This window comes from Sorex araneus, chromosome 2, assembly GCF_027595985.1.
Source record: "Sorex araneus isolate mSorAra2 chromosome 2, mSorAra2.pri, whole genome shotgun sequence".
NCBI lineage: Eukaryota > Metazoa > Chordata > Mammalia > Eulipotyphla > Soricidae > Sorex > Sorex araneus.
In genome coordinates, this window is record NC_073303.1 from 266,452,042 (window position 1) to 266,476,649 (window position 24,608).

The 24,608-nt window shown below is 64.1% G+C and overlaps 2 protein-coding genes across 3 annotated transcripts; one reads left to right on the forward strand and one right to left on the reverse strand.

Annotated features, from left to right (window-relative positions):
- Window positions 1-4,424: 4,424 nt before the first annotated feature.
- Window positions 4,425-24,567, forward strand: GFM1 (G elongation factor mitochondrial 1). The gene is made up of 18 exons (XM_055127470.1): window positions 4,425-4,582; window positions 5,288-5,440; window positions 5,764-5,896; window positions 5,983-6,187; window positions 6,486-6,602; window positions 7,019-7,169; window positions 8,241-8,398; window positions 8,868-8,952; window positions 9,775-9,912; window positions 10,566-10,667; window positions 11,706-11,762; window positions 12,193-12,330; window positions 13,045-13,127; window positions 18,678-18,840; window positions 19,850-19,994; window positions 23,234-23,394; window positions 23,798-23,851; window positions 23,924-24,567. Exons 1-18 carry the CDS (start codon window positions 4,529-4,531, stop codon window positions 24,053-24,055), a joined length of 2,229 nt encoding a protein of 742 aa, XP_054983445.1. The 5' UTR covers window positions 4,425-4,528; the 3' UTR covers window positions 24,056-24,567.
- Window positions 13,155-16,961, reverse strand: LXN (latexin). Of its 2 annotated transcripts, none has more exons than XM_055127471.1 (6): window positions 16,757-16,961; window positions 16,302-16,364; window positions 15,290-15,464; window positions 14,886-15,022; window positions 13,461-13,523; window positions 13,155-13,317 (listed from the first exon to the last, which is right to left on the reverse strand). In XM_055127471.1, exons 1-6 carry the CDS (start codon window positions 16,883-16,885, stop codon window positions 13,219-13,221), a joined length of 666 nt encoding a protein of 221 aa, XP_054983446.1. In that variant the 5' UTR covers window positions 16,886-16,961; the 3' UTR covers window positions 13,155-13,218. The 2 variants fall into 2 exon arrangements, with proteins under 2 accessions (XP_054983446.1, XP_004602970.2); XM_004602913.2 differs by having other exon boundaries at window positions 15,290-15,467.
- Window positions 24,568-24,608: the final 41 nt, after the last annotated feature.

The following is a 24,608-nucleotide window of genomic DNA, read 5'->3' on the forward strand; positions in this document are numbered from 1 at the left end:
GCCTTGCTCAGTTGTGTGCATGGCAAGCACCCTACCCACTGTACTATCTTCCCGCTGTCGTATGTAACCAGATTTAATTATGTTAATTCATGTTACAATATAGAGCAGAGCTGGAAAAACAGAACAGCAGACCGCACGTTTTCCTTGGACACAGCCAGCTTGGGCTTTATCCCCGGTCCCACACACGGGCCGTCTCACCAGAGTGATCCCTGAGCACAGACCGGAATAAGACCTGAGCACCACCGAGGGTGACTCCAAACCCCCCAAACCAATAAAGCATAAAGCAGTCCAATGGCAGCAGTTTTTAAAGGAGTTATTTGATCAGGAACATAAACAATGGCCCTCTGGCTCATGCTGAGGGGTTAATTGGCTGGCTCCCTTCCGCAGTGGCTGCTCTGGGTTTCCTACTTCACTCTCCACACTCTGGCCAGAGACCTTTCTAGACCTGCTGCTGCGAGGTCCCGCCCACCCTCCCCAAGGGCAGGTCTCTCCCGGGCGAGTGCCAGAGAGAAGGACAATCTGTGCAGGAACTCTGCGCAGCCGTTTTGTGACACTCAGAAAATGCCCCTCCCTGGCCCTGACCATAAATGTTTATAACCGACGTGCTAGAGCCTGTGTGAAAGACACGGGCGCTGTGACTGCGACCTTTAGCACACACACAGCAGACAGTAACCCAAGGGAAACTGCCCTAAGGCGCGAATTTTAAATAGCACTTTTACATGAATTTACTTGATAGAGCAAAACCTAGACATGTGATTCTCCTTTTGCCTAACCCTTGCACTGATGGTGGCTTGAATCATGTTAATGTGAGTACACTAACATAACACACGCAACAATGACTCCTGTGGCATGTGGCAATCAGAGAACTCAGGGATTCCCTCGCTGTTTTCACCGTGAATGTCAAGTACAAATTAAATTTTAATTTAATATAAATTATAAACAATACCTTTCTTTTTTTTGCTACATGATTGCTTTTTGTAATTTAAAAAAATCTGTTAATTATTTAAATTGAATCAGTGATATACACAATTACAAAATTGTTCATGATTTGGTTTCAGTCATACAATGTTCCACCTCCCTGTCCCTTCACCAGTGTATATTTCCCACCACCAATGTCCCCAGTTTCCCTCTCACCCCCCCATGGCAGACACTTCTCTCTCTCCCCCTCTCCCTCTCCCTCCCTTCCTCCCCTCTCCCTCCCTCCCCTCCCTCCCTCTCTCTCTCCTCTCTTCTCTCTCCTCTCTCCCTCTCTCCTCTCTCTCTCTCTCTCCTCTCTCCCCTCTTTCTCTCCTCTCTCTCCCCTGTCCCCTTTCTCTCTCTCTCTCCTCTCTTCCTTCTCTCCTCTCTCCCCTCCCCCCCCCTCTCTCTCTCTCTCTCTCTCTCTCTCTCTCTCTCTCCGCCCCCTCCCCCCCTCCCCTCCTTTTGGGCCCTATGGTTTGTATACTGATACTGAGAGGCTGGAAGGTTATCAGGCCTATCGCTTTACCTACTCTCAACACTCAGTTCCTATCCCAAAGGATCATTTCCAACTATCATTGTCACACTGGTCCTTCTCTGTCCTGGCTGCCCTTTACCCCGACACACTCCGGTGTCAATGGCAAGCTTCCAACCCTTCACCTGTCTTCCTCACCCATTTTTCTTGGCATTGGCTGTTAGTCTCATGCTATTTTTTTATATCCCACAAATGAATGATTTCTGGCCCTCTTCTTCATTTCACTCAGCATGATACTCTCCATGTCCCTCCATTTCCAAGCATGTCATGACTTCATTTCTCCTCAGGGCTGCATGGTATTCCGTTGTGTGCGCAGTTTCTTCATCCACTCGTCTGTTCTCAGTTGTTTCCAGGTTCTGGCTGCTGAGTAGCCTCGATGAACAGAGAAGTGCGGGTGACGTTTCTGCTGTGTTTTGCCCCATGCTTTCTTGACACTGAAAACGCGATAGAGAGTAAATGCCAATTCTCTGTTCACGTGATGCTTCCTTTTAACCTTTTTCAGAGTTTGTGCTGAAGTCAACCTTAGCCAGTCTCATTGGGCCTGCACTGCATCTGGTGTTCTTGGGGTGCCGGGGAATGAAAGCCACACAGTTTGGTGTCTGGGGCCTCAGTCTCGGCTGTGAGCTCAGGGTTCTAGGCTGCTCTGGGGCAGGCTGTGAGAGTTTCAGAGGGTGCCTGCCTGCCTGTCTGCCTGCATGTGTGTGTGTGTGTGTGTGTGTGTGTGTGTGTGGCCTGTGGGGTGGTTGGTGCTTCAGGGGCCCCAGGGGAGAGTGTGACAGCCAGGGGCCTGTGGGATCTGGGAGGTCGGATGTGTCCACACTCGGACCTTGGCCCTGCACCTACCACACCTCGAGGCAGAGACTTCCAGTGGCTGTGCTTGCTCGGTGTTTGCTGAGCTCTGGTCCTGTGGAGACCTGCCGAGGGGCCCTGCCAATGGCTGTGCCCAGACCCGGAGTCCCTGTCACATGATCTTACTTGCGGATCTGGATCTTGGAATCCAGCTGGGCCTCGCAGCTCCCAGTGTGGGGCTTGTTCCTGTCTCCTGGGCCAGGGGTCCCGATCTGGCTTCCTCTCTCCTGCTCACTCGCAGCTGGTCAGGCGACAGCACAACAGCTCAGTCCCGAGACAGACATGGCGAGGGTTTGTATCAGGGCAGTCGACAGCCAGTAGGTATATAGAATTTATATCAGGGGGCAGTTTTATTATATAAATTTAATATTAAAATATTCTACTTCATATAAAACAAAGGTTGGGCTTTATGATAGAAATTCTCAGAATTGCTTATCTATCTTACAGGTTAAAGAAGTTATGAACGGCACCAATTGTGTAATTACAGAATAGAAAACGGTGTTTAGATAAAATTTTCATTTTTTTCCTCACTTCTCCAAAGCCCTCCCCTTTCTAAAAACTGAATCACAGTGAGAAAATTTTCATGTCTCTTAGAGTTTTAGCCTTGAGTTTTACTCCAAACTATTTATTCCAAGGGCTGGATGTGCCAGCTCAGGTCTGCCGCACCCCTGCCTCAGGGCCCAGGGCTTGCCCCAGCACAGTGCGGGGTCGCCTGGTGCTGGGAACCAGGCCTCCTGCACAGCCCCAAGGCTGGTGTCCTCTGAGCCACCCGGTCCTGAGATGTCACGTGAGCTCTGAGGTCAAGTTCTTGTGTACCTGGACAGTTCATCAGTAAATGGGCACAAGGCTTTGGTCGCTGAAGAGGGCTGTGCAGGACCATCCTCGTGTGGTTGAAAGGACGAGTGTACAGACAGGCACAGCTGCAGGCTGCGTGCTCTGGCTTCTGAGCTTCCCAGTTAGAGCCGAGTCCCGACTCTAACCCTGACCCTCACCTGCAGGGAGGGAGCCGGTTCCTCATTTCTGTCTTTCAGTTCTCTTTTTGCTTTGCCTAAAAGTGTCAATTAGGGGCTGGAGCAATAGCGCAGTGGTAGGGCGTTTGCCTTGCATGCAGCTGACCCGGTTCGATTCCCAGCATCCCATATGGTCCCCTGAGTGCCCCAGGGGTGATTCCTGAGTGCAGAGCCAGGAGGAACTCCTGTGCATCGCTGGGTGTGACACCCCGCCCAAAAAAAAGCTAAATAAATAAATAAATAATAAAAGTGTCAATAAATTTAAAACATTATGAATATATGTGGTATAATAATTATAGAAAACACGAAGATATGCTTACAAGAACACTTTTACTTAAGGAAACTATGAAGCCATTATTCCAACCTGGTCAGGACGCTGCCCTAATGACCTTAAGTGGTGCTGGGGCTGACCCCCGGCTGGGCACTCAGGGGCCCCTCGTGGCGGCGCCGGGGGAATCAGCCCAGGCGACCACGCACCGCAGCTGCCCCGGCCTGGCCGGGTTTCTAGGTCTCACTCGCTGCTCGCAGCTGCAGGGCAGACGCCGGCGCCTGGCCCGGGAGGGGCACCGCTCCCTGGACAGCAGTGACAGCGGGGGCCAAAGCCGCAGGGGTCGGGGGCGTCAGCTCAGACCCTGCATTCTGAGTTTCAGCCGCCGGGGCGCGGGCAAGCGGCCAGCGGGTAAGCGGCCTCCCAGGGACAGGCTGACCTCCCCGCGGGGCGCGTGCGCGGCCCGTTACGGTAACCGCGCCTGGCGAGCGCGCAGAGAGCAGGGCATTACGGTAACGCCCCGCAGCGGGGCCACAGAGGGACACTGCGGGGGTCCGACCGCAGACGGACCCCGGCCTGCACGGCCCACCCGCTCCCCGCGGACGCGCCCGTCCGCACCCTCCGGCCGCCCGACCCCCGTGGCCGGTCCTGCTCCCGCCCCAGGAGGGGGGCCGAAAGCACGTGACGCCGCCGTCGCTGCGCTTCCTCCTCCGCGGCGGCAGGGGGCGCGTGCGCGGGCGGCGGGCCTCGACTTCCGGCGCGCCTCCCGGGCACTCGCGCCCCGCCCCCGCGGCGACCTTCGCCCCGGAAGCGCTCCTGGCACTCGAGCGGCGTGACTTTGGCGGCTGCTGGCGCGGCCGCGGCGCCCGGACTCCGACGCGGCGGCTCGGGTCGCCCCCTCGCGAGCCCATGAAGCTGCTGGCGGCCGCCGCCGGCGCGGCCCGGAGCTGGGCGGGACGGCAGGTGCGCGGCGGGAGCCGAGGGGGCCCGGACCCACCCCAGGGTGCCCCCCGAGGGTCCCCCGCTTCCCCCAGGATGCCCGCCCCAGGGTGCTCCGGACCCACCCCAGGGTGGCCCCCCGAGGGTGCCCTGGACCCACCCCAGGGTGCCCATCCCAGGGTACCACGCGCCCACCCAAAGGTGCCCCGGACACACTCCAGGGTGGCCCCCCGACGGGGCCCGGGGCCCACCCCAGGGTGCCCACCCCAGGGTGCCACGCGCGCACCCAAGGGTGCCCCGAACACACTCCAGGGTGGCCCCCGACGGGGCCCTGGACCCACCCCAGGGTGCCACGCGCCCACCCAAGGGTGCCCCAGACACACTCCAGGGTGGCCCCCCGACGGGGCCCGGGACCCACCCCAGGGTGCCCTGGACCCACCCCAGGGTGCCCTGGACCCACCCAAGGGTGCCACGCGCCCACCCAAGGGTGCCCCAGACACACTTCAGGGTGGCCCCCCAGGGGGCCCCGCGCCCACCTGAGAATGCCCGGCGCCCACCCTGTCCAGTGAGCACCCGGCCGGGCTCAGGGCTCGCTCCTGGCTCTGCACTTAGGGATCCCCCTGCCGGGTGCTGGGACCCCTTGGGGTGCCGGGGTCGAACCTGAGTGGGCCGCGTGCCGTGTCCCTGCCCCCGCGGCCCGTGGACAGAGTGTGGCCTCCTGTCCTGCAGGCCCCCTGGCAGGGCCGCCGGCACTGCTCGTCGCGGAGGGTCCCCAACGAGAAGATCCGAAACATCGGCATCTCGGCGCACATAGACTCGGGCAAGACGACGCTCACGGAGCGCGTGCTCTTCTACACCGGCCGCATCGGCCAGATGCACGAGGTGGGCGCCGCGGGGTCCCGGGCCGGGGGCTCACCTGGCACGTGGGACGGCCCGCAGTACACACGCACACAGTGCGTGGGGCTGGCGGCGTGGTCCGGGGGCGCGCGTGTGTCTTGACCCCAGCCGCGTGGGGGCTCAGGCACGGGCAGGTCTGGGGGCGCGCGTGTGTCGTGACCCCCAGCCGCGGGGGGGCCCAGGCACGGGCAGGTCTGGGGGCGCGCGTGTGTCGTGACCCCCAGCCGCGGGGGGGTCCCAGGCATGGGCAGGTCTGGGGGCGCGCGTGTGTCCTGCTGCCCGGGCGGCTCCTGACGGTGGGCGCGCAGGTGAAGGGCAAGGACGGCGTGGGCGCGGTCATGGACTCCATGGAGCTGGAGCGGCAGCGCGGCATCACCATCCAGTCGGCCGCCACCTACACGCTGTGGCGCGGCGTCAACATCAACATCATCGACACCCCCGGTAGGCGGGCGGCACGGGGAGCAGGGCTCGGGGCAGGGCGCGGGGTGTCCGGGGCGCCGGCGGCTCAGTCCCCCTCCCGCCCGCAGGGCACGTGGACTTCACCATCGAGGTGGAGCGCGCGCTGCGCGTGCTGGACGGCGCGGTGCTGGTGCTGTGCGCCGTGGGCGGGGTGCAGTGCCAGACCCTCACGGTGAACCGCCAGATGAAGCGCTATGACGTGCCCTGCGTCACCTTCATCAACAAGCTGGACCGAACCGGCTCCAACCCGGCCCGTGCCCTGCAGCAGATGAGGTGGGCGCTGCCCCGCCCCCACAGAGGGACGCCCAGGCGGGTGGGGACAGTCTGGCGGTCAGGAGCCGGGTTGGCCGCTGGAGAAGGTTCTGGAAGCTCCGGTTTCTCCTGGGCTCCCTCCGGAGGGATCGGAACTTCCCAGACTGCCGTGGTGGCCGGAGTGACGGTCGCAGCCTTCGGCCTCTCGGGCAGCCAGGGCCAGCGTGGCCCTGCTCGGGGACGGGAGAGGGCTGTGAGGGGCGGCTCCTGGCCTTCCCCTCTGCTCCTGGCGGGCCGGTCAGCGTCTCGCTCCCCGCAGGTCAAAGCTGGGCCACAACGCGGCCTTCCTGCAGCTGCCCATCGGCCTGGAGGGCGGCTTCAAGGGCCTCGTGGACCTTGTGGAGCAGCGGGCCATCTACTTCGACGGCGACTTCGGGTGAGCACTGAGCCTCAGAGCTGCTGTCCAGGGGGTCCCAGGAACGTGGAGGCGCTTGGGCATGGGCGAGGCGGTTCGTCTGACGCGGCATCCCGCAGGCATGAGCGCGGCTTCAGAGTCAGCTACGGCCCCCTGCCAGCTGCAGCGCCTGTGTTGCAGGTCACGGTTCTCTGTGACAGCTGTGGGTTTGGGCTGCTTGAGTGTGAATGTCAGCCTCTCGCCCGGGCGGCTCTCGGCGCCCTCTCTGCGCCCTCTGTGCCCCCTGCCCGGGGCGGCTTTCGGCGCCCTCTCTGCGCCCTCTGTGCCCCCTGCCCGGGGCGGCTTTCGGCGCCCTCTCTGCGCCCCCTGCGCCCCCTGCCCGGACGGCTCTCGGCCCTCCAGGGTCCCGAGTGCCTCACTGGTTGTGCTTTGCCCAGTCAGGAGGTCCGGTATGAGGACATCCCGGCAGACTTCCGGGCAGCGGTGGCAGACCACCGGCAGGAATTGATCGAGTGTGTGGCCAACTCAGATGAGCAGCTGGGGGAGATGTTCCTGGAGGAGAAGGCCCCGTCGGTCTCTGACTTAAAGGCCAGTGCTTGCAGGAGTCCCCGTCTCCGGGAAGGGGCGTCCGGCCTTTGCGGGGACTTGGTCTGGCGAGCTCAGCCCACCGGGGCGAGCGGGTACTTAACTCTCTCCAGCCGCCAGTCACATGGGTCAAGGCAGAAGGTGGTTTTCAGCCAGTCCACAGACCCACGGGTGTAGACGGTTGGACCTGGGGTCTCCGGCCCTGCTTCCAGCTGCCGTGGGCCGGGTGCAGGCCCAGAGCCATCCGCAGGTATAGGAAGCCGGGGTGTCCTAAAGTGACCCCCGCCCCAGGCGCCTTCTGCAGCCCCGGGTGCGCCGGTATGAGAGCCGGGTGGACACTGACCGGGACGGTCACTTGGCTCCTGTGGGAAGCGTTTCTGCTTCTCCTTCCCGTCTCCCACCGCGTGCCCCCCTGCGCCCGCTGGGGGACAGGCTGTGTGTGCGGGGACCGGGCAGGGGCCACGGCGCTGCTGGGAGGGAGGCAGGGCCCGGGTCGCTCCCATGCCCAGTGGACTGTGGCCGTCCACTGTCAGGGCGCCTTGGTGCTGACCCGCCGCCTCAGCGGCCCCAGGGCTTGCGCGAGTGGACGTCCGCCCACGGGGTTTTCACAGAGATGTTTGTTGACTGCGCAGAGGAGAGGGGCGTGGCCCCCACAGGGCTGCGGGCAGACTCACGACGCGTCCCATTCTGTTCCTTGTGAGCGGACAGACCCGGCTCACTGCGGGCCTTGCGGGCCTCGCTGACCTGTGGGAAGGACGCGGCACTCGGCAGGGCCTCGCCTGTGTCTGACTCCCGGATTCGCACATCAGTGTGTGTCTGCTTCCGCTGACATCGGTGACGTTCTGAGGAAGCCCTGAAGGCGCCCGTCCAGGCGGGCCATGGGCCAGTCGAGGGAGGGGGGCGTTGGCCTGGCACACAGCTGGCTCGGCCCATCCCTGGCCCCGGCCCCCCAGAGAGCCCCCCAGGGCCGGCCAGGTGTGACGGCCCGTCCCCTCCCCAGGCCCCGGTGTCCTGAGGGTGTTGGCCTGGTGTGTCCTTGAGCTCCTGGACTCACGGTGCGTTTCCCCGTTGCAGCTCGCCATCCGGAGGGCCACTCTGAAGAGGTCCTTCACCCCCGTCCTCCTGGGCAGCGCCTTGAAGAACAAAGGCGTGCAGCCGCTTCTTGATGCCGTGCTCGAGTACCTCCCCGACCCCTCGGAGGTCCAGAACTACGCGATTCTCAACCAGGAGGAGTGAGTCCTGGTCTGTGTGGAAGCGTGGTCGGGTGGTGGCCGAGGAGTTTCCTGGGTCTAGGGTCCGTTGGGGCTGGGGATGGTCCAGCCAAAAGGCATGCGCCGAGGCGGTCGCCTGGCCGGGTCCCAGCCCCGGCACCGTGGAGGTTGCCCTGAGCAGTGCTGAGTGTCGCCCCAACACGTAACCAAGTCACACCGCTCTCCGTCTGGGAAACCATGTTGACATTTGGAAACACGCACGGGCTGAGCGGCAGAGCAGCAGGGAGGGCGCTGGCCTTTCGTGGGTTCCGTCCCGGGGGGTCCCCCAAGCCCCTCTAGGAGGGATCCTGGGTGCAGAGCCAGGAGTAGCCCCTGAGCACTGCGGGGCGTGGCCTGCCAGGGTTAGGGCCCAGCTGCCCGCTCAGTCGGCCGAGGAACCCCGACTCTCCCGGTGTGCCTGTCTCACGTGTCGTGTTGCTTCTCTCCGAAGCGCCTCCCAGGAGAAGACCCGCGTCCTGATGAGCCCCCAGCGCGACAGCTCGCACCCGTTCGTCGGCCTGGCCTTCAAGCTGGAGGTGCGTGTTTAGCCGCCGGGAGACGCCTCTGCTTCCGCACGCGTGACCAGTGGCCCCCCTTCCCCCGCCGTGAGGGGGCAGGGCAGCCCCAGGCGGTATTCGGGGGTCAGGGGCTTGTCTCCCACCCCTGTGTACGTACTTACTCCGTTTCTGTCAGCGTGCGCCTGCAGTCGCTCATGCTGTGCTTTGGTTAATCATCCCGTCTCGTGGCCGCCTCAGCATGCTTGGGTCGGGGTCCCACCCGGGATCGGACTCGGTCAGTGCTGCCAGCAGGGGCCTCCCCATTCAGCCCTTCTGAGCTGTTCCTGGCCAGCGGCTGGACAGCTCCAGCTTCTGCTGGGATTCCCAGAGGTTCCCACTGGCTGTGCAGTTCCCCCGGATGACGCCTTCCACTTTGTGTCCCTTCTTCCTTGCTCTGTGCAGTTCCCCCGGGATGACGCCTTCCGATTTCTTTTTTTTTGGGGGGGGGGGTCACACCCGGCGATGCACAGGGGCCACTCCTGGCTCTGCACTCAGGGATTACTCCTGGCAGTGCTCGGGGGACCCTATCGGACGCTGGGAACCGAGCCCTGGTCGGCCGCGTGCAAGGCAGACGCCCTCCCCGCTGTGCTCTGGCTCCAGCCCGGCACCTCCTACTTTCTCTCCGTCCTTGCCCGATGTAGTTCCCCCGTGATGACGCCCTCCGCTTTCTCTCCGTCCTTGCCCGATGTAGTTCCCCCGTGATGACGCCCTCCGCTTTCTCTCCGTCCTTGCCCGATGCAGTTCCCCCGTGATGACGCCCTCCGCTTTCTCTCTCTCTTCCTTGCTCCACCGGACTCGCAGGCAGGCCGCTTCGGCCAGTTGACCTACGTGCGCAACTACCAGGGCGAGCTGAGGAAGGGCGACACCGTGTACAACACGCGGACGGGGAAGAAGGTGCGGGTGCAGCGGCTGGTGCGCATGCACGCCGACGCCATGGAGGCAAGTCTGCGGGCGCGAGGGCGGGTCCCTCCATCAGGAGGCGCTGTGGGGGCCGGGGGCCTGTCTGTAGCCCGTGGGCCGTAGCAGGAGCGAGAACCCACCTGCATGTGACCCCGATGGCCCACCCAGGGGGGCGGCGCCCACCCGCCCTCGCACCAGCTCTGTGTAGCCCCGACTGTCCCTGCTGCCAGGCTCCAGAGCCGCAGACGCTGGCTCTCGGGAGTGGGGTGGCGGTGGGCCGGGACGGAGATGCACCTGCCGGCGCGGCTGCAGCTGTGGGGAGCCGCGGAGGGACAAAGCCAGGAAGCCCGGAGGCGCCACTTCCCGCCGCGCTGCTGCCTTTGTGTGCGCTTCCTTCCAGGCGGGGCCTGTGCGCGGACCACAGGGGGCCCAGAGACCCTCCGGCCCTGGTTTAGCCAAGGCCCCCGTGATGGGGCGTGTGGGTGGGAGATGCGTGGCTCTGAGGGGAGTGTGTGTGTGTGTGTGTGTGTGTGTGTGTGTGTGTGTGTGTCCGTGGGTTCCGTGTCCGGCCTGGCTGTGCTGGGGGACAGTTGGGGCGTGGATGGGTGCCACGGCCCCGTGCAGGCCCCGCCGGCAGCCTCAGCTGCCCCGGGTGACGGGCCAGCGCCGTCACGGGCTTCTGCTCCCTTCAGGACGTGGAGGAGGCGTTTGCGGGCGACATCTGTGCCTTGTTCGGCATCGACTGTGCCAGCGGCGACACCTTCACCAGCAAGGAGAGCAGCGGCCTGTCCATGGTGAGCGGCTGTCTGCGTGTGTGGGGCTGTGCTTCCGAGCACTGAGCCGGGAGTGGCCCCACCGGGTGTGACCCAGCCCCAGAAATCCCTGTGAGGGCGGTGGATCTCCCACACAGCCCTCGAGGCCCGGCCCCTCCCGCCCTACAGCTGGGCCACGGCTCAGGGGAGGCGCAGGGGGAGCCTTGTGCACAGGGGAGGTGCGACAGTCAGGGGCGTGCGCCTCGCACATGGCCAGCCGGGCCCGGTCCCCAGCACCCTGTCGGCCGCCCGAGTCCCATTGGAGGTGACCCTAGAACAAAAGGGCAGTTCCCAGGAGACGGTGACCTCCTGCAAGGGGCGTCACCTGTCCCCGGAGTCCCTCACTGACCGCAGGGCCGGGCTGAGAACAGCAAGCGTGTTGGGCGCTGTCCCCACCCCCGGCGCCCTCCCTGCAGGCCCTGCTCCGCCCGCTGCTTCCCCTTGGGGCGCAGGCACAGCTGTGGTGCTCGGGAAGGGCCCGTGGCTCAGCCTCACGTGGCCACGACGCGTGGCCACTTCCCTTTTGCCTGTGGAGGACTGTGGGCTCGTGGTGACCCGCCTGGGGATTGCCGCGGTCACGCACTGAGCGGCCTGCAGGCGGGGGGGGCTCCCCGGGTCGGGGGACCGAGGGCAGGGGTGGTGTGGACACCGGCGGCTCCTCGGGACACGAGCAGATCTGGGGAGTGAGGTGCCTGCTGGCCCTCTGCCCTCTTCTGCCCGGCGCCCGCGTGGGCACCACCACTGCCCCCAGGCCGAGGTGGGCCAGTGAGGTGGGGCGTGTCGCCCCCTGGTGGTGAGCGAGGACAGGCGTGCTGCCTTGCAGTTGTCTCGGCTGCTGGGGGCAGCAGTGGGGGCGGCGTCCTGGCCTCGGCCTTGGGCTACAGTTCCCTGGGCAGAGCAGCCGGCGGCCCGTGTGTGGACAGGAGGCTCCTGAGCACTGACGGCCCGGAGCTGCCGACTGCTCCCGCGGGGACAGGCCCTGGCGCCAGTCACCCGACTCCTCTTTCTGGGACTTTCCAGGAGTCCATCCACGTGCCCGACCCTGTCATCTCCATCGCCATGAAGCCGGCTAACAAGGTGGGCACACCAAGTCCCCGCGGGCGGGCAGCCGTGGCCTGGGCTGGGGCACGTGTTCACACTGGGCCACTGGCCCCGGGGTCCCAAGGCAGCCGGTGTGAGGGGACGCAGCGTCCAGCACCCTCACACTGACCGGCGAGCTCGGCACGCCTGGTCACCTCCTGGACTGGAGAAACCGAGTCGGTCCCACAGGCGAGCCCCAGGGCGTGTGGCCTGACCTGGGCGCGGGAGCCGTTTCCCCGGGTAGGCGGCTGTGTGCCGGGAGGCCGGGGAGTTAGGGGGCCCCTCCGTGCGGGTGGGCAGCTGCCTCCTCGGCAAGGGGCCGTGACTGACTTCTCAGTCATCGGGGCCTTTGATTTCTCTCTGCCGGGCTCCTTCAGTAGCCCCATGGGTTCTCGTGCTTAGGGGAGTTTATAATGCTCTGTTCTAGAACGATCTGGAAAAATTTTCAAAAGGCATCAGCAGATTCACAAGAGAAGACCCCACATTCAGAGTCCACTTTGACAATGAGAGCAAAGAGACTATCGTCTCTGGGATGGGGGAGTTACACCTGGAAATCTACGCGCAGGTGTGTGTGTATGTGTGTGTGTGTGTGTGTGTGTATACACCTGGAGATCTATGCTCAGGTACCATCTGGAGGGGGGTTGTTTAGGTACAGGTGTGTGTGTGTGTGTGTGTGTGTGTGTGTGTATGTACACACACCTGGAGATCTATGCTCAGGTACCATCTGGAGGGGGGTTATTCAGGTACCGGGTGTGTGTGTGTGTCTCTGTCTGTCTGTCTGTCTCCGGCCTCCATCGTCCCAGCCCTGGGCAGTAGGGCCGTGGGGCAGCCGGCAGGGAGGCCCGGGGCGCTGCTGTTCCTGTGACGTGATGGGGAGCGGACTGAGGTCCCCCCTGCAGGCCGGGCTTCAGTGGGACAGGGCGGGGAAGGTGGGCGGGTTCCCATCCCGAAAGACAAGAGGGTTTCGACCCCTCACCGTGGCATTCCCAGGCGCTGCCAGGGAGGAAGCGGAGTTGGGGTGCAGAGGGGCAGGTCACTGACGTGTGAGCGGCGGGGGCGGGGGTGGTGTCCTCAGCTGGGCATTCCCCGAGTGCGGTGGCGAGGCTGGGTGTCCCGAGCCGGCAGCCCGGCCTCTCTGCGGTGAGAGCAGCTTCGGTGCCCCTGCACCGTGAAGTGGCTCTTGTGTGCTCGTGTTCGGTGAATGGTGGTCAGGCCCTTTGGGGGGTCCTTGCTGCTCCACCTGGAACACGTGAGGACGTCCTCTCCCTGGTCTTTGTAGCGCATGGAGAGAGAGTACGGCTGTCCCTGTGTCACCGGCAAGCCCAAGGTGGCCTTCAGAGAGACCATTACCGCCCCTGTCCCGTAAGTAGGCGGCGCCAGACACTCGGGCTGGGTGGGAGCCTTTTATTCGGGGTGCACACGGCTCGCACACGGTGGGGGCGCCCGGCCCCTCTCACTGCAGCTCTGCGGCCTTGGGCAGGCGGCTGTGGTGCTTGACCTTGGTGCCGTACTGGGGGTGCCAGAGCACCTGCATCTGCCACGGGATGATCTCCTGTGGGAGAGAGAGGCGGTGGCGGGGCGGATCCCGGGGGGCGCACAGAGCCCCTGGCCCCGCCTGCCCGTGCCCCCGAGGCCCCGCCTGTCCGTGGCGGGGGCTGTGTGTCTGCGGAGGGCGGCAGGGCCCGGCGGCCTTACCTGAGACACGATGTCGTGGAGGAGAAGGGTGTAATCCAGCTCGATGAAGTCGTCATTCCTCGGCTAGAACCAGAGACACGGGCCTGGACTCGGGGTCACGCCTCGGTGGCCCCAGGTTCCAGCACGATCAGAAACACAGGCATGAAAGGTGACAGCCACCCGCCCGGCAGATGTGTAACTTAAACATCTGCTTTTGCCAGTTGGTAGTTTTAATACTTGCATCTTAAGGTCAACAAGAATCGAATGTCATGATTTCAGTTTAGGCTGACATAAAATCTACTTTTTGGCGTTAAAAACGTTTTTCAAAAATCATGGGTTTTCGTTGGCTGCTCAGAGCTGCTACCCGGCTGGCTTCCCTGTAGCTTGGGCGCCAGGCGCCGTCCGTAGTTTCATTTAGGATTCCTGAATGTCCAGAAAAGCATCTCTTTAAGAGAAAAACCAGCAAAATGACCCTTTCCGTGAAAGGAAACAGAAATTCCCTTTCCTTCCATTTTACAACAGAAAACTAAAATGCCATGCGAGTGGCCTTTCTCTGATTCGGTGATTTGGTGCTCACAGCCTCGGCCCGCCCGGGGCCCGGCTGAGCTGTCAGTTGGTGTGAGGCACCCAGCACTGCAGGGACTCGAGTCCAGCCTCCAGAGGCCCTGGGGTCCAGGCGCTCATCCGCCGGCCAGGGACAGGTGCTGGCCACCCGCCACAGCGGCCCTGTGCTGCGGGCACTCTGGGTGTTTAAAAGTTCTGCCAGGTACTGCACGGTGGCACTTTTTTTTTTAAATCTCGATAAAGCTGAGTGTGAACAGTTCCTTTTCCTCTGTGGGGCCCTAGGGTGGGGCCTAAGCGGCAGTTCTGTGGGAGCTCAGGCCGGCGCCAGCGGGCGGGCGGCCGTGAGGAGGTGGGCGGGCAGCCCTTACGAGCGGGCTGCGGCCGAGGCGCCTCCCCCCAGCCCGGCACCCGGCTGCTGTCGGAACACAGACCAGGTTGCCGAAGGAAATGGGGTGGGGGCCAGGGAGCCAGTAACGGGGCGGGCACTGGCTTTGCAGAGGGCTGACCCTGGTTCGATCGCTGGCATCCCATAGGCTCCCCGGAGCACCACCAGGAGTGACCCCTGAGCACTGGCCGGTGTGGCCGAAACACACACAGGAGGGCAGGAGCTGTCGCAGGCGGGCACAGGCCCGGCCTGAGGCCAGGTCGTTTACCCCGTCTCTAGCGGGAGCCCGGGGGCCGGGCCCTGGCCTCTGTGGGGCCAACCCCAGGTTGAACCTGGGCCGCCCCGCTGTCCCTGGGCTCGGGCTGGAGTGAGCTCTGTGGATGTGGCCCCCGCCCCGCCCCCAGGCCCAGCAGGCTGGAGGGGCCCCCGGCGCCCAGGCCTGAGTTCTGAGGCTTGAATCAGCGTTGGCCCTTGCGTGCCGCCTGGGGCTGACTCACCACTTGTCTGACAGATTGGATCCTGGCCATCTTATACCACGTGTCCTCGGTCGAGTTCTGCCATATGACATAACCACAGGCGACCCAGCCTAAATGTCGAACTGGCTCCATTTCCGGAGCGACATTCCCAAAATTGTCTGGTGGGGGAAAAGACATGATATAAGTTGCATCTACAGAACCATCTTGAACAACCGTTCTAAGCCATATCTCGTTCCCCTCAAATACGCGCAGAAAATGGGTGGTTTTGTGAATTTTTGAAATCTGTAATGTCTTCGTTGCATTACATTAACTTTCCTTCAAAAGCTAGTCTACTCCTGACTGCGATATGGAGAAGTGACTGAGCGTGAGTAACTGACACTAATCGCCAAGTGAGAGGAAGATGTCTCGGAACCGTGTGTCCGTACCTGGGATATTCTGTGCGCTCAGTGGCTCCTTGCTGGACTTCAGTCTTTGGTAGAACGTGTCGTCCTCCTTATCCGGGTTCTTCCCCACCTCTCCTTCGAACGTGAAGCTGACCTCGGGGGCCGTGTCCTGCCCCGCAGGCGGGTACAGCACTTCCGCGGTGCAGTTCACCGCCACCTGCTGCAGGACGTGTGTTGCAGAGGCCTGCGCTCGGCGGCTCCTTCCCAGGGGCCGGCCCGGCAGGCCCTGCGGCTGGTCAGGGTGGCCATGAGGGTGTCCCTGCGCGGGGCCAGGCCTGCTCTTGACTTGGTTTACCAAGTTCAGGCTCCGGCCCCTCCTCAGACCTCCTCTTCGTGCCCTGCTCTTCCCCCGCGGGTGGCTCTGGGGCCTGCGCGGCTGAGCCCAGGGTGGCGGCCGCCCGCTGTGTTGGCGATGGCCATGGCGATGGCTCTCTGCGCGCTCACGTACGTGCCTTGCAGCGAGCTTCCTGAGCTCTGCCACCCCTCTGCAGCTAGGCTCCGCGAAGGGCGAGCTATTTTTAATCCCAAGACCGTTGTGGTGCGAATCACGCCATGTTAAGCTTGTCTCATTAATCATTGAACATTTGCATGGTTTTAAGATCTCCCTCGCCTCCTCTCTGGGGCCCTTGCCGGAATCGTGGGGCTCGGGCCGCCCTCTGCCAGGAAATCGCTGCCAGCACTCGGCCGCTCTAATCAGGAGCCAAAGAGGAGGCAGCTCTGAGGAAATGATGGGGACCGAGAGAACAGGCCTGTCCCCAGAGGCCTGATTGCGCGGCTCTGCGAGGACAGAGCACTTTAATGGGAGTTATTGCACTGATGTCTGCAGTCTGGTTTCCATAGCTCCTGCCTGCCTGCGCAGACAGAGGGCACAGCTGACCGTGGGGTGGTCAGTGTCACTTGAGGGCAGCGGCTTCACAGCCACCTTTGAAAAATGGGATCATTTGACCAGGGAGGCGGGTCTGGACTCCCTGAAGGGGTTCTCGCCTCGTCTTACCTTTCTGATGACTTCTTCCAGAGAGAATTTCAGGTGATACTTGTGCCCCTTTCCCGGAATGTCCTGAAAGTGAGGGAAGTGTGTGGGGTGAGCCGTTAGGATGGTCCCTTGCACTGCTAGGAAACTGGGGCCGCAGGAAGGGGGAGCAGGTCCTGGGGGTCCCTGGGTGAGACCCGGGGCGGGCTGGAGCAGCGGGAGCAAACCTCCCCCTCCCTGTGCTGCCTCAGGCGACCCTCTGAAGGGCAGCGTGCCCCCGCCGGCCGCCCAGCCCTGGCCCCCAGGCCTGCCCACGCCCACCAGCCGGACTACCGGGGCGCCCTGCGGGGCATCAGGGAGTCGCTGCCTCCCAGGGGCCCACTGAGGGGAAATACGGCCGGCCGCCCCGTCTGAGTTGGACCTGCACTCAGAGGCGTCCACTCCCGCTGGGAAGGGGAGGGAGGGCCGCTCCCACTCACCTCCAGGCTGGCCCGCTCCACAGCACCCACCAGGAACACCTGGTGCGGGGTGCCCTGCTGGTAGTTGATGCAGTTCTCGGCCACGGAGGCGGCCCGCTTGGCGGGCGCGTGGGTCGGCGGGATCTCCATGGGCGCGGGACGCTGGGCTCCTTCCTGCTGCAGAGTGCGGCCTCGGGCAGGCGGGCGGGCGGGCTCCTCCTCCTCCTCCCGCCCCGCCCTCCCCGCCTCCCCGCCTCCCTCCGCTCCTTCCCTGCCTCCCCGCCTTCCTCCCTCCTCTCCCTCCTCCTTCCTTCCTCACCACCCCCCTGCCCCCCTCTGGTAACGCCCACCCGGCGCCCCCTTTTCGCCCCCTTTTCAGTGCGGCCAGGTGGTCGGGGTGGGGGTCGGTGGTGGGGGTCTCATGCTTCCACTTCTGCCCCCACAGCTGCCGGTTGGGGCTTCCTGGCCAGCAAGGTTCTGGGGCCTCTGCTGCCGGCCCTTGTGCTGCAGGAGGGCTCGGGGGCAGGGCAGGCGGGCTGGCAGGAAGCTGCTGTGTCCTGCGCCCCTCCGAGAGGCCCCGCTGGCAGCCCCCCAGGGAGCCCCGTGGAAGAGACCACGGGGCAGACCTAAAAGCAGAACTCAGAGTTGTGCGAGTCCTTGGAGCAGCTCGGGGGGGACACGGCTGCTCCGTGCTGCGCGCCCCAGGGACGGAGAGGTGGCACCCTCCGTCCAGCCCGGGACTCTCCGGCCTTTTCCCAAAAGCTCGGCTTCTTCAGGGTTGTGGTTGGGGGCCACACGGGGGGTGAGGTGGCACAGGACCTCCCTGTGGAAGGTGAGGGTGCTTTGGGGAAGTGCGCGGGGGGGCGGTGGGAGGCAGTGGGAGCGTCTCGGTTGCCGGGACAGACCCCCGAAGGGAGGCTGGCGGCCGGGGACGAGGAGGCTCCTCTCAGAGGCCCGCCGTGCCTACCCTGCGTCTCGGCCGCTCCCAGGGCCTCCTCAAGAGCTTTGCCGAAGGGAGAGTTTCGTGGCAGAAGCCAGAAAACCCCGATTCTTGCGCCTGCAGGCACCCCTTGTGGGTCTCTGAACCCGGGCGAGTCCCCTGTGCCGTGCCTGTCAGGTGTGAGCAGAACCCGGCCCCCAGCCGCTGTGGCCAGAGAGCAGGAGCCCCAAGGGCCGCCCTGGGCTGCCTCTGAGCTCCACACCTGGCGCCTGGCCCCGACCTTTCACTGGCCTCCCGGCCCCTCCCTGGCGCCCCGCCCCTGCCCTCCACCTGGCCTCGCCCTGGGCGCTGGCCGTGCCCACCCCCTCCTGTTCTCGCGGGAGCCTCTGGGGAAACGGCAGCCTGGCAAGGCCTCGCTGAGCTGCGCCCACTGCCTGTGGCATGGTGCCCGCCGCTCGCTCCCTGTGGGCGGCTCTGCCCTGCGCTGTCTCCCCCAGGACCCGCCTCTGCGTCGCCATCCCTGTCCCTGGGGACAAAGGACCGTGGGAGATGGTGCAGGCTGTCTGGAGGGCTGCCACACGTCCCGTTCTGGAACTTTCCTCCCGTCACTGGGTGTGATGTTTGCTCACGGCGCAGCAGCTGGGCCTTCCCGGGCAGGCTGCACGGCGGTGACCCCTCGCCCCTGGGAGTCCCAGAGCCGCGGCTGTGTCTCGGGCTCGGCTTGTCCCTATCTCCTGTCCTGGTGCTGCTTCAGTGCTGGGAGACACTGGGACCCACCACAGGCCGCCCTGGGAGGGGGCTTCCCGCAGTCCAGCCCCACTGTGGTCATCTCCGCATGGAAACCGGCCCCCCGGAGCTTCCCGGGGGTGTCGGGCGGCATCGGGGGAGGTCAGAGAGGGGCCTGGGGGGCACGCAGGGGCCGTGGGTGAGTGACTCGCCTCCTCTGAGGACCCTGTCCAGGCTGCGTGTCCCGCGCCTGCTGACCTTCTGGCTCACCTGCAGGTTTGAATTCACACACAAGAAGCAGTCAGGAGGTGCTGGCCAGTTTGGGAGAGTGATCGGGGTGCTGGAGCCCCTGGACCCGGAGAACTACACCAAGCTGGAGTTTTCCGACGAGACATTCGGAGCCAACGTGCCAAAGCAGTTTGTGCCCGCCGTGGAGAAGGTAAAAGTGGCGCAAAAAATGTTCCTTGCATTTTAAGCTTGTAACTTTGTTTTGGAGTGCTTCGGGCTGACTCCTTGCTCTGTGCTCTGTGATCATGACTCCAAGAATGCTCAGGGGACCCTGCAGGGTGCTGGGGATCGAGCCCAGGTGACCGTGTACACGGAGAGCAAATGCTTTGCCATGGTGAAGTCTCTCGGCCTCAGTTAACCGTTAGGGAGCTCCCAGGCTGCGTCTTGTTTGAGTGATGGCAGCTCTGTGGGCAGCTTCCGTCTGACCTCGGCCTGACAGGCACCCAGTACACGGGCAGGTTCTTCATGCGGGCGTCGTGGTCACAACACACGGCAGCGCCTTGGGTCTGGGTACAGGTGGGGTCCCCGTCTGGTGGAGTGAGGCCCACCCTCCGCAGCCGCTGCCCTGGTCAGGGCAGAGCCCAGGGGTCCTCCCAGACTCCCCACGGGAGTGCAGGCCTTCCGGCGCAGCGGAGATGGTCGTGATCTGCTTGAGACTGGAAACCTTCAGGAGATGGGGCAGCGCGTGGGTGCCCGCCTTGCATGCTGCCCGCTCGGTGTGACCCCCGGCATCCCGTAAGTCAGGAGAGACCCTGAGTGCAGGGCCACGAGTAGCTCCTGATCCCGCTGGTGGGACCCCGACCAGAGTGGATGTGCATCTTCAGGGTCCGCCTCAGAGAGTAGAGGCCTTTCTGCCGAGACCTTGCTGTGCCGCGCCCCTTGATGTGTGTGCGGTGGCAGCTGGCCATGGTCTGTTCCGTTCTCGGCTTCACGCACCCAGCTCTTAGGGGAGTGGAGGTGCCTCGAGGGCCACCTGGGCCCCTGCGTGTGCTGGGCGGGGGGATGCCTTTGCGGAGACTGCAGAGCCGCCCGGGGGACCTGGCCGGGACCCCCTGCCCAGCAGGAGGGCGCAGGGGCCGCTCTCCGGGGCCTCTCACCCGAAGAGACGGTACTGGGGGCTGCGCGGGGAAGCCCCGCTCCAGAGGCTCTCCTTCCCCCAGGGCTTCCTGGACGCCTGCGAGAAGGGCCCGCTGTCGGGGCACAAGCTGTCGGGGCTGCGCTTCGTGCTGCAGGACGGGGCGCACCACATGGTCGACTCCAACGAGATCTCCTTCATCCGCGCCGGAGAGGGCGCGCTCAAGCAAGGTGGGCGGTGCCTTTCTGCAGGGCGGGGCCTGCTTCAGGGGCGGGGCCTTGTCCAGGGTGGGGCCTTCCCGCAAGGGCGGGGCCTTGCCCGTGGGTGGGGCCTTCCCACAGGGGCGGGGCCTGTGCCCGGGGGCGGGGCTTTCCTGCAGGGGCGGGGCATGTGCCCAGGGGCGGGGCCTACCCGTGGGGGCGGGGCCTGTGCCCGGGGGTGGGGCCTACTCTCGGGGGCGGGGCCTGTGCCCGGGGTGGGGCCTACCCGCGGGGGCGGGGCCTGTGCCCGTTGTGGGGCCTACCAGCAGAGCCGGGGCAGCCCCCTGCCCAGGTGTGCGGACACGTGCCCGCCCTTCCTCTGCCACCTGCGGAGCCTCCCCTTTTGCCGTAAGTGCCGTGGTATTTTTTCTAACGTTGAAATCCTTAGGTAATCTGTAAGTTATATTTTTAGTAAAGACAAATGTTCAGCGTTTTGCGAAATGTTCTAAAGAAAAATTACATTCGCGCTGTTTTTCGCGCTGTTTTTAGAACTTACTCAGATGTCAAGAAATCCATAAATTTGTAAGCCGTATATGTTCACGTACGGGATTGTAGGTTTGGGCGGCATTTTGATGACGGCTGTGTATTTCGAGAGACTTTATTTTTAAATCACAAGAGTTGTTTCGGGAGGTGTTTGGGCCGCAAGCTGCAGGTGCGGGGGGCCGCTCCTGGCCTGGTCTCCTCCCCATGTCTTGGGAGACCGTGCGGGCGCCCTCTCCTCACAGGGAGGCCTGCTGAGCCGCGGCCAGGGGCTGGGCCCAGCCCAGACGTGGCCTGTAGGGCTGTTTCAGGAGAGAGGACAGTGCTGGGGGCAGCAGGGGCTTACCCAGCAGTGTTCTGGGGCTGGGGGCTGCTGTGCCGGGTGGTACCCAGCAGTGCTCTGGGGTCTGCTGTGTCAGAACATCACCCAGCAGTGCTCTCCCCAGCAGTGCTCTGGGCCTGGGGTCAGTTTTTGGGGGTCAGAGGCCAGCCTTGCCCACACATGGCTATGCTCTATCTCTAAGTGACCGCCCCCCCCCCCGTCACCCGGTCAGTCTGTGAAGCCTCTGAGTGGAGTCTGCGTCCCCCGTGGCGGCTGCTCCGAGGGTGGCGGGCAGGGTGGGGGAGGCCGCTGCAGCCTCACCAGTGCCTCTGTCGAGAGGCCCAGAGTCCGACCTCAGGGTCATCCACCGGGAGACTTAAGAGGTGTGGCCGGGAGCCAGAGAGAGATTCCGGTGGCCTCTCCGGCCGCGGGTGCAGCGGGGCTGGGAGTGTCAGCAGGGACCGTGGTGACTCACAGCTCACAGGAGCCTCTTCCTCGAGCGCCAGATGGCCGGAGGGAAGTGACCTCAGTCACAGTGCCAGTTTCCGTTCCTGCTGTCCCTCGGGGCTGTGGTCTGGTCCTGCACTGGCTGCTGCAGGGCTGGCCAGAGGCCCCTGGCCAGTGCCTGCAGGCTCTGTGCAGTGGGCGCCCTGCTCCCGCTCCAGGCCGACTCTCACGGCAGATGCCCGGTAGACCTATGCCCGGGACAGTGGGAGTGGGAGTGGACTGAGCCCGAGGAGACAGTGGGAGTGGACAGTGCCGAGGGGACAGTGGGAGTGGACTGAGCCTGAGGAGACAGTGGGAGTGGACAGTGCCGAGGAGACAGTGGGAGTGGACAGTGTCGAGGAGACTGGGAGTGGACAGTGCCGAGGAAACAGTGGGAGTGGACAGTGTCGAGGGGACAGTGGGAGGGGACAGTGGGAGTGGACAGTGCCGAGGGGACAGTGGGAGTGGACTGAGCCTGAGGAGACAGTGGGAGTGGACAGTGCCGAGGGGACAGTGGGAGTGGACAGTGTCGAGGAGACTGGGAGTGGACAGTGCCGAGGGGACAGTGGGACTGGACAGTGGGAGTGGACAGTGCTGAGGAGACTGGGAGGGGTTGCTTCACTGCACACCCCGTGTCCCCACGCATCCGTCATGAAGTGGCTGCAGCCTCTTCTGTGCTTTGTTCCAGCTTTATTCAGGTATAACTGACAAAATTAGAAGGTTTCCCACTACATTCATTGTGACGCTTTCTTCAGGACACTTGACGTTCAAAAATCACTGCGTCTGGGCCAGAGCGATAGTCCCACGGGGAGGACTCGCCTTGCCTGTGGCCGGCCCAGGCTCAACCCCCACCTCCCCGGGCCCCCCGCCCCCACCAGGAGCGACCCCTGAGCACAGCCGTGGGGAGCGCAGCAGCGGACGGTCACCAGCAGCGGGGGCGGGGCGGGCATCGCCTGCCTCGGTGTCTGCCGGAGACCGGGCTCCAGCGGGAGCCTGCGCTTGGGTGGCTCCCCACCTGTGCTTGAGTGAGAGACGGGCGCAGCCGTCAGGTGGCGAGGGCATGTGTGGGAGGAGGGAGCCTCCACAGTCCCTCCGGCCTGGCTGCCGGGCTGGGCACAGAGTGGGCCGGACTTGGCAGCTCTTGCCCACACTGGGAGAGCGTTCAAGTGCTCGTGAGGCTTTCGTTAAATAACGGAGAGCTAGCGTGTTCCTGACCCCCTCTGGGCAGCGACGCAGGTCTGGCGGACACACAGGGCTTGGAGGCTGGGCGCGGGCTGCTCTCGGCGTGGGTCAGCACTGCACAGGCCCCGAGTGGGCACGTGCCCACCCCCGCCCCCCCCCCGGCCCGAGTTGCTCTCTGGTCTTGGTGGGCTCCCGAGGGACCTTCTCCAGATGGGTCCCTTGTTAGAGCGTTGCAGAAGCCCCAAGGAGTCGGCGCTGGGGGAACCTGCCCAGGCACGCCCCCCCCTGGTTTTCGGGAGGGGGAGGGGCCCTCCAGGAAGGCAGGGTTGCTCCCACCTCAGACCCTCTGAGACTTCTTTCTGAGGCATAATGGCTTTCATTTTTTTAAATCTTTCGTTTTTGTGTTTTGTAGCATAATGAGGATTTTTTTGGTGTGTGTGTGATGGGGGGGTAGGACTACCTGACAGTGCTCGGGAATCCTCCTGGTGGGCTCGGGGACCATACGGGGTGCCAGGGACGAGATCTGAGTCGGCCACGTACAGGTCGATTGCTCTGCCTACCGGACAGTCTGGCTCCGGCCCATCCGTGGTTCTGGAAGGATGGATTTGCCACCCCGGAAACTCCAGAGTCTGGTGTTCTTTCTAGGGGTTTCCTCCTGCCGCCCGAGGTCGGGCCAGGTGGGGTACTGGGGCTCCCTCTGTGGGGGCTCCCTGGCTCACCATCCTGTCTCCCGCCCCAGCCCTGGCAAACGCCACTGTGTGCATCCTGGAGCCGATCATGTCTGTGGAGGTCGTGGCCCCAAATGAGTTCCAGGGGCCCGTGATCGCGGGGCTCAACCGGCGCCACGGGGTGATCACGGGCCAGGACGGCGTGGAGGACTACTTTACGCTCTACGCAGAGGTGCGGCGGGTGGGGAGAGGTGGGGAGGGGCAGGGAGTGGTGGGCCTGGCGGCTATTGGGATCCCTGGGAGGGCCCGGGCCTGGCCTGGTCTGGGAGAAAGTGTATCACGGGCTTCAGATGGCGTCCCCACCGCGTGTCCTGAGGCGTGCCCACCACGTGTCCCGAGGCCTGCCCATTGTGTGTCCCAAGGCGTGCCCATTGCGTGTCCCGACGCATTAACAGCCTGGCAGTCTGGGTCGTGGCCAGGGGTGGGCTGGGGAGAAGGGTCCCAGTGAGAGAGAGGGAAGACACCACATCCCCTGTAACTGCCCGTGGGGGTCCCCCTTGCAATAAAGCGAGTGTCGGGAGCCGGTGGCCGGGCCTGGGCACCTCCGGGCTGCCCGTGACGCGCTTCCCTTCCAGGTCCCGCTCAACGACATGTTCGGGTACTCCACGGAGCTGCGCTCATGCACGGAGGTAAGGCGCTCGGTCTGCCTGTGGGACACGGTCGTGGTGGGGGAGCAGACGGACAGAACTCTGTTTCCCCAGGGCAAGGGCGAGTACACCATGGAGTACTGCCGGTACCAGCCCTGCGCCCCGGCCACCCAGGAAGACCTGGTCAGCAGGCATCTGGAAGCCACGGGCCAGCTCCCTGCCAAGAAGGGCAAGGCCAAGAACTGATCTGGGCGCCGCAGCGAACGGCTCGGCCCCACGGGGAGCAGGAGACGCCGTCCTTGTGCTGAGGAGACAGTATTTATCGCTACGACCGTGTCTCATCTGTATCGATGGGTTTTATAGATCCTCGGGAAGCCTAGATGCAGCTCCTGCCCTCGGGAAACCCACATGCACTTACTGCAGAGATAGAACTGATGTTTAAAAAAAGGCAAGAGGCTCCCGTGAGGTGCTGGCGCTGCCTTTCTGATGGTGCCCTAAGGTGGGTGAACAGCCACACCTCCTGGCTCCACCGCCTGCCTCAGTCCTCAGTGCTCGGCTTTCTGGGGACGGTCTAGGAGCTCGGACTTGGCTGGACAGGAAGTGCCCAGCGCACTCGTGCTTTCGGGAGCTCCTGGGTCCCCTTCCGGCTGAGCTGGGGGTGGGACGGGCCCCTTGGGAGCACTTCCTGTCTGCTCACCCTGGTCTCAGCAGCCGTGAGTAATAAAGCACAGGCTCGGAGTCTGCCTGCCAAGGGTCTGCGCCTTGGCGCATGTTTGCTGGGGCTGGGAGGCCAGATGTG

Bases quoted from the DNA above. Each gene is read 5' to 3' on its own strand.
- GFM1 (XM_055127470.1), top strand. From the start codon at position 4,529: ATGAAGCTGCTGGCGGCCGCCGCCGGCGCGGCCCGGAGCTGGGCGGGA. The intron at 6,188-6,485 runs GTGGGCGCTGCC...CGCTCCCCGCAG, and splicing joins CGTGCCCTGCAGCAGATGAG to GTCAAAGCTGGGCCACAACG. The intron at 13,128-18,677 runs GTAAGTAGGCGG...GCTCACCTGCAG, and splicing joins ACCATTACCGCCCCTGTCCC to GTTTGAATTCACACACAAGA.
- LXN (XM_004602913.2), bottom strand. From the start codon at position 16,885: ATGGAGATCCCGCCGACCCACGCGCCCGCCAAGCGGGCCGCCTCCGTG. The intron at 15,468-16,301 runs GTAAGACGAGGC...CACGTCCTGCAG, and splicing joins TGGAAGAAGTCATCAGAAAG to CAGGTGGCGGTGAACTGCAC. The intron at 13,318-13,460 runs GTAAGGCCGCCG...TCTCTCCCACAG, and splicing joins TCCACGACATCGTGTCTCAG to GAGATCATCCCGTGGCAGAT.